Source organism: Hibiscus syriacus, unplaced genomic scaffold (genome assembly GCF_006381635.1).
Source record: "Hibiscus syriacus cultivar Baekdansim isolate YM2019G1 unplaced genomic scaffold, ASM638163v2 tig00110263_pilon, whole genome shotgun sequence".
NCBI lineage: Eukaryota > Viridiplantae > Streptophyta > Magnoliopsida > Malvales > Malvaceae > Hibiscus > Hibiscus syriacus.
In genome coordinates, this window is record NW_024062652.1 from 1,270,073 (window position 1) to 1,278,340 (window position 8,268).

Here is an 8,268-nt window from a genome sequence, read left to right on the forward strand (position 1 = left end):
TCGATAAAAAAATGTTAACATTCAACTCAGACAGCCGCTAATTTTTTAACGAAAAATGACAAGTTTGAAACATATGAATAGTACTTCAATATTGAATCGCATGCTCCCATACCCCTATATAAAACTATGAAACTTCAATTCATATTTTTAACAATAATTTTTTACTTCTTATAATTAAATTTCTCAAATTTTCATTTTATTTAATTTTATCTTTCGACTGTAATTTTTATGGATTTTTTCTTATCATTTATAGATTAACTCCTTTATATCCCATCAATATTTTATTCTCAAATTTTATTATTTGAAAAGTAAAATTATAAATATATTTTATAATTTTATATTATATTTTATTTATTAAATAACATTACAAATTCTACTTATACATGTAAAAATGAAGAAGTATCTATATTTATCGTATATGATTAAAGTAAGTTGTTTAAATTATAACCAATTTGTATCACAATATTATAAATGATTACTATTAAAAATTAAAGAAAAACTTGAACGACTTGCTCAAATTTCATAAAGTTAACTCGAAAAAAATTTAAATAAAGTTTAAAACATAAAATATAACTCAGCAATTCGACTAACTCAAAATTTGTTTACTCGACTCGATTGAATGTTTACCGCTGTTGATAAAAGTATTTTTATTTTTTTATTATTTATTTATATGTTTAGAGAATTACCTTTGATCATATTAAAATATATGACAAATATGAATATTGGATAATTCTGGTGAAAGAAATATTCTATCTATACTAATGTAAAATTAATGAACTTTACAATACCATAAATGGATAGCTTTATATATATTATCATATATCATACATATACACTTTTTCCTACCAAGTTTATTTTCAAAGCTGATTCTCAGAGAATTGACTTCGTTTGGAAATCCTTTTCTAAACGAATTTTCCTAATGTAAAAATACATTTTTTTAACTTTTTGATTTGAATCAATAATCACATTTCAAACGTAAATTTTTATTAAAAATAAGTTATTTAAAGATGCTTTTACGTTTCATACGAAATTTTGAATCAAAAATACTTTCATATACATTCTCAAAGAGCCCCACCGATTGCAACGCAATACAATGATGCTAAGACCTTTGAATTATACTTACACTTTCGAGTTTATGCATCTTAAAAGTAATTAATTATCATTTATAAAAAATAGAATTTACTTTAATTCAAAAGAGATAAAGCTCGATTAGAAAGTTTTATGTCAAGTAAATATAAGGGTATATAATAGATGTAAATACAAAAATTGAATTCATCCCTGATTCCAGTGATGTAAAGCTTATTTCTACAACAGTTTTAAAGTAAAGCTTGCATTCCAGTGAAGTATGAAAGTAGATATGCTGCTCCTAAAAAAATGTAATATACACAAAAGGAAACCACAGATGATCTCAGATTTACATGCCGGTTAGTCTCCTCCAATGGAAAATACCAAAAAGAAAAACCCAACTCAATCAATGTCAACAGCTTTAGGTATATCAAGACATGCACTACAAAGCTTACATCAGTGAGATAGAAGAGATTGTGTGTCCAAAAGCATCATTGCGGTTCGTAACACATTACCTGATAGATGAGTTCTTTTTTGGTATGGCTCAGTTCCGTAAAACTCCAACCTAGGATGATGATGATGATCTAGCCGAAGAAGATTCTCCCAAAGAGACAGATGCTAGAGAAGACGCCCAAACACGGGCACTCTTCGCACCTTGCTGAAAATTCCGGGTCTTGCATAGCCTCGGTTTGGTCCAAACTCTCCGAACACCGACCATGTGAAGGGCTCTTACAAACAGTTGACTCGTTTCACTGAATATTTCCAAGTTTAACTGCGGAGCGTAGCAAACCCAGAGAGCCTTGAGACGAGAAAGTACTTCCAGGAGTACGAGTGAAAATACTCTCAGACAGAGAAATAACAAAGCAAAAGCCAAGTAGGGCTCCTGTTTTACTATCTCCATCACTGACGAGCCATTCCTTATTACACATTTATCCTGGTCTCCAGATACATTGGATTCTTTTTCGGCAACATATTGAACGGGTTCAAATCCTGATATCCAGACACTCGTGTAAATGTGATAATGTTCAACTCATAAACTCAGGTTAGTTTTATCAAGCTACAACTCAATGCAGAAGAGGATATATCTTTGGCATCAGGGAGTGAATACCTGTTGTTTTCTCGTAAAATTGAACAATTAAGTGGAGATCTTTTGGTCCACTGTATCTTGCCCTTGATGTTCGGTTCACAATTAAAATTGAAGGCAAGGTATGAATTCCATACCTCGAAAATATACTGTGATACATGTATAAAAGGTATTAATTTGAAAGTTGTCACAAAAATCTCTCATTGCATCGTGGATAGTATAAAACAACAGCAGAGCTATATAATCAATAGGAAATTACTTCGAAAGACATAACTACTTTGTTGGAATGAGGACATAGATATGTGATTCCTCGACTAACTGATTCGCCAAATGTCATTAGCACCTATGTTGCTCCGACTCTTTATTTTCGTCAACTACCCATATCTGACATTTATGTCTGATAGCATGGATAGAGTGCTATGACCTCCAAAGACTCCAAATACACAGAAAAAAGCTTAGACAGAATGATACATACCCGAGTCCGAGTAACAAAGATAAGCAGTCTAAGCAATTCAAAACCGTGAAACTGTGTTTGACCACAAGGATGCAATATAAAAGAGATCAATCAATAAAATGTTTAAAGTCATGTCAAACACTATAAGTAGAACAAATCAACACTTCAAAAAATTCTCTCCTTGTACCATTCATATAAGAATATCCCCCCCCCTTTTTTTATTAACGTGAAAAAAATTTAGTTGAGGAAAAAGAAAAAGAAATTTAGTAATTCATGAACAAACTCTAACGCTGAAAGCGAGATAAGTAGCTACACACCTTGGTGAAGCCAAAGACTGTTCGACTGCCAAATGCTCTAATTGAGGGAACATGAAACTCAGAATGTCAAATTTTGGTCGCAAACTGCGAGAAAATGGGCACCACGAAGCATAAAAGAGCACAGAAGTGTAACCATTTTGCTGTGAAGTCAATGCTCTGTCAAGGAAATCTCCATTAACCTGCATAGATAATGAGAAACATACATAACATGCTATCAGAATGTGTCTCCAAGAAATTGCAAGTAATGCAAATTTGGTATTCCTAAAAACATATCTTACAATCACAGAGAACAGTGATGTAAGCTAAATTACAGGAAGGATGGCAAATTTACTAACCATAAATGTGATGACTAGAGGAGAAACATGAAGACAACCGCATGAACCGTAATTGTTGACGATTTGGTAATACAAGTTGAATGATGCTCAAGTCAATGGTACTATTTAACGGATTTAATTAAAACTATCGTAGAAAATGGATAAGTAGAAAGTAAACAATGCCCTTAAAGAAAAAAAGGGAACAGGTACAGAATGAAGAGGTAGTTATATCCTATACCTCATTTGGCTTGAGTTTCTAGCCACATCAACAACATTTAGAGCATCTTTTTCTTACAAAATCAGTCTCATTTGGAAATGCAAAACCTTCTTCTAAATAAATGGAAGTTTAGAGAGTAAATCCCTTTTCAAACAATAGTAAGTTTTGAAATAGCTAATTGGAACCTGTAAAGAGACTAGCTGTTGATGCAACACTTAGAGCCGCTAAGAAATAGAGGAAATAATTAGTGAGAGAAGCTCCGGCTTCTCTATAACCCAGGCAATTTCAAATTTTAAATTTCCTCGAGCCCAGGCGTTTGTGATAGATATTTATTCTCTCCACCGACATCCACCTGTTGTTCGCCGCCACACTCCGACCACCTTTTTGTCTCTGTTTTTTCCTGGGAAGATCGACGGCCCACGATGATTTCAAATATGGCCTTAGATTTGTGTTTGAGACATTCAATCGTCGCAGATCTTCACGTGGTCCTCTGCCGATTTTCGGTGCTTCCCGCCGACCGTGGTCGTCACAGCTCACCACCGGACTCAGCTTCTTCTCGCGACCAAAACCCCCTATCCTAGGGTCTAGATTCGGTTCTTCTCTCCATTAATTTCCAGTGAATTGGTTCGGCAGTAAATACCCTATTCTTCAATCTTTCAATTTTTTCCAATAAATCCTTATTCCAGCTACCCAGATCTCTCCATGAAACTCCAACGCCCGTCTCAGCCCAGGCGAACTCGTGGGTTCGCTGCAACAACCGCAACAACTGTGAACCCCTCTAGTACCCCTTCTGGTCCCCACGACGCCTCCACTTTTTCCTACTCCAGCAAGGAAAAACGCGAGAGTGAGAACGATAAGGAGAGGACAAAGCTCCGGAAACGGAACAGGCGAGCCTTCACCAGACGTATGCTGGCCGGATTGAGGCAGTACGGTAATTTCCATCTCTCCGTGCGTTATAATATGAACGATGTACTGGTCGCCTTGGCCCGTGAGGCAGGTTGGACAATTGAGGCCGACGACACTACCTACAGACACTCGCCTTCGCCCCAAAATCAGCAAAATTTCAGAGTATTTTCAGCGAGGTCGGGTGAAAGTCCTTTATCAACCGGGCGTTTGAAAAATTGCTCTGTTAAAGCTACTTCAGATTGTCAACCACCTGTTGTTAGGACTGATGACAATGGAATGTCTTCTTCTCAAGGAGGGAAACAAAAGGTCGAAAAGAATTATGTAGTACAGGCAACACCAGCTCTTCCTACCGCTGATATTGATCATGATGGAACCAAAGAGAGCACCACGAAAGGGTACTCCTTTGAAAAATTTTCCAAAGGAACGAGGAGAAGAAACGGGTTTCAAAATTGGTCTAAGGATGGTCATCCAAGAATCGGAAATGGGATCAGAAATGGTTGTTACACGATTTTTATCGAAAACCTTCTAGAGACGATCCATTGGAAGAGACTTGGGTCTATTTTTGGCACACATGGTCATGTTATTGACGCCTTCATTCCTAAAAAAGAAACTCGAAATGGGTTCGGTTTGGGTTTATTCGCTATGCAACAATTGAAGAAGTCATGATAGTGATATCAAAGATGAATGGTAATTATATTTAGGGCAGCAAAGTCAGAGTCTCTTTAGCTAAATATAAACCCCGACAGTCTTTCTGGAGGAAGTCCTCAACAATTGTTCATAGTAAATCTGGGAGGGAAGATATTTCGAAGAATAAACTATTTGAAGTTGAGGGCGTAGTGGACGAAGATAAACTACAAGTGTTGAGCAACTGTCTTGTGGGGTGATGCAAGAACTTTATCAAAATTGGTAATCTTGCTAACCAAATACAAGCCAAAGGATTAGCTGGTTTCACGCTAATGAGAGCTGATGGAAATGTAGTTCTCATGGTTTTTGAAGACTCTGATTCGTTGAGAAGCTTGAAGGATGATAAGTTAGAAACGCTTGCAGAATGGTTTTCCAGAGTGGAAACTTGGTCAGAGAGCCTAGTGGTGGAGTGCCAGCGCGTGTGGTTAGTTTGCGAAGGTATCCCTTTTCACGCTTGGAATTGGGATACTTTCAAAAAAATTGCAACTAAGTGGGGCAAGTTAATAGCAATTGACAACAGTTGTGAGTTTCCATCGTCTTTTGATCGGGCTAAAATTCAAATACTCACAAATGCTCAAGGGAGAATTGATGAGTTATTGGAGTTGAGAGTCGGTGATAATTTATTCAATGTCTTGGTGCATGAAGTTGATCCTTCCTTCAAACCTAATTCTTGGGTCCCTGAAGATTGCGATATTTCATTAGAACTTGTTCCTCCTATTGGATCGTGATTGTTCGGTAGCTGTATTCAGAGGTGTTTTTTAGTTTGGGGTTGTGATTGTTGATTTTTATTTTGCTAAGATATCTTACATCTTGAGGTGTATTTTAGAAATAAGGTTATTGTCTTAGGGGCTTTTTGTTTGAAGATGTAAGATTTCTAGGTGATATGTGTAGGAATTATAGAAATATATGATTATGTAAATATCCTTTAATTAAGGGATTCTGTAAATATTCTACAATCCCTTATTTTAAGGGATCATATCTCCTAGGATTAGTATTTTTCCTTTCTTAGAGTTTCCTACTTTAGAGAGTTGATTTGTATATAAATATGTAATCTGTCCTATTGAAAAGAATAAGAAATTACAGAGAATTACTCTGATTTCTACAATATGGTTTGTAATGGTGTATATTCCCATATGAGGGATCAGCGTTCCACATGTACTTGGTCTACTATTTAATAAAATATGAGGCACTCTTTTCTTCCTTCCTTCCTATGTTCTTCAACATACTTCTAAGTATGTGGAAGAATATGAAGGGAGTTTTTAATGAGGCCTCCAACTTCTATAAAAAAAATAGCTAATTGGAAAGTTTCCGATACTTTCAATGGAATAAAAGAATTTAGCTAACCATTGCACCACAAAGTAGACAAGCTTACAACCAAACACTTCAAGTTAAGAAACATAAGGCTATGACTTCATGCATAGATTACTCAAATTGCAAAAACACCAGCTGAGTCATTTAAGAAGGTTCAACTTAAGAAACCTGGATCGATGCATGCTTGGATGCAATATTTTACGGATATTACTTATCATTGATCAGGTGAAGGACATCAAGTACCAACATCTCCCATACATCCTAAAAAGGTATTCTAGAAAGAAAAATTGTTCTGTACTTGCTTACTATTGCATTGGAAAGAGGAAAAAAGTGGATATTTACTATGTTTTCAGCTATAGACATCAATATACATCTCTTCCAAACCAACATATAGAGAAAAGAGGCCTAACCTAAGGACTCTTATGATTCGTAAACCAACTGATATGGGAGTATTCTACGAACAAATTCAATGTTACATATCTTCAATAAAGCTATGCAGTACAGATAACATATTTCGCTAACCCAGCTTATACTAGCATCGAATTGCAGAAGGCTTAAATCCTAGAATATAAGACTTAAGTAGGGAATGTAGTATACAACATGGCGCAAATAGCCTATGTAGCTATAACTCTTCATTTTGGTTGAAGCAAGATTTAAATAGTGGTCTGCTATCGGAATAGCAGTCATTATATAGCGGTAAAGATGCCGTCCAAAATCGTTATTTGACCACCGCGATATCCGCAATGGCCGCAATAGCACCCGCTATTGCCGCAATCGTGATAAATGCAGCGCAACCAAAAACATGACAGCAACCGCTATTTAAATCCCTGGGTTGAAGTAATCGAGTCTAATAAATATCTGGACATGGATATGGGAATATGATCCTCTAACGACCCTCCAAATATATGAAAAAAAACTTGGAAGGAAATGTTTCAATAACTAGGTGCTCTTGGTTTCAAATACATACAATAGCATTACAATTCAAAATCTTCAAGAAGATAATAGATATATTAAAAGTCCTCAAGCAAGCTAAATTTTGCAGCTTCCTTTCTCTTTTCTCTCCGTTATTTAATTTCTGCATATTAAATAATACCATTAAAACCCAATACCCCTAACCGTTTTAAAAGTCAACCATAAACCTTTCTTCTGATTCTTCAAATTTTTACTACTATGAAAATTTCCACAATAATACCCTAACATTTCAGGCTAAAATTCGCAAAAGATAAATAAAAAAAAGTTCCCTTCTTTTAGCGTAATTAGGCAAAATCATAAACAAATAAAATCAGATTTTAAAAATAAATACAATAAAAATTTGAATAAAATGCCAAGAACCCATTGTTCCTAAATTAATAAATGCATAAAAAGTAAAAATTCCAGCAAATTTGAGCTGAAAATTACCTTCAGCGAGGGAATTGGAGAGATCGAAGGAGAGCATTGAAAGTTAATATTTTTAATGAACACATCAGCTTCATGCGAGCAAATAGAAGAACACAGAACGCAGCGTATAGAACAAAAGGCTGTTATATAGAAGAACAGAAGAAGAGAGGAAGAATATGAAGAACCCATTTTGGATTTCATTTATAAAATAAAAAAAAATCACGACGAAGAAGAAATGGGAAAATTGAAACCGAAAAAAGAAATTAAAATCAAAAGATATTTATACAAATTTTGTGAGAAGGGGATGGGTTGGTGGTAGCTGTGGGCTATTTTTTTCGCGGTTGTGGGTAACAAAAACTGATCTTCGGTCAGCCTTGGTTGGCTGTTAATTTTATTTTAAAGAAATGTAAAATTGCTGCTTTCTTTTGGGGCATTGGAAACTAAGAAATTTGAGCAGTTTCAGATAAAAGATAGGGTTAATTACTGGAATGCTCACTTTTGTTTAAGTTGTATTCACTTTTGATCAATAATTTTAAAAT

The 8,268-nt window shown here is 35.1% G+C and overlaps 1 protein-coding gene across 1 annotated transcript; it reads right to left on the reverse strand.

The window, feature by feature from the left end:
• Window positions 1–1,314: 1,314 nt before the first annotated feature.
• On the reverse strand, window positions 1,315–8,049 carry LOC120115359 (5'-adenylylsulfate reductase-like 5). The gene is made up of 4 exons (XM_039136089.1): window positions 7,751–8,049; window positions 2,921–3,099; window positions 2,174–2,298; window positions 1,315–2,055 (listed from the first exon to the last, which is right to left on the reverse strand). Exons 1-4 carry the CDS (start codon window positions 7,928–7,930, stop codon window positions 1,631–1,633), a joined length of 909 nt encoding a protein of 302 aa, XP_038992020.1. The 5' UTR covers window positions 7,931–8,049; the 3' UTR covers window positions 1,315–1,630.
• Between the last annotated feature and the right edge of the window lie 219 nt (window positions 8,050–8,268).

Bases quoted from the DNA above. Each gene is read 5' to 3' on its own strand.
- LOC120115359 (XM_039136089.1), bottom strand. From the start codon at position 7,930: ATGAAATCCAAAATGGGTTCTTCATATTCTTCCTCTCTTCTTCTGTTC. The intron at 3,100-7,750 runs GTAATTTTCAGC...TTATCTATGCAG, and splicing joins CTCCAATTCCCTCGCTGAAG to GTTAATGGAGATTTCCTTGA. The intron at 2,299-2,920 runs GTGTGTAGCTAC...CATGTATCACAG, and splicing joins CAGTCTTTGGCTTCACCAAG to TATATTTTCGAGGTATGGAA.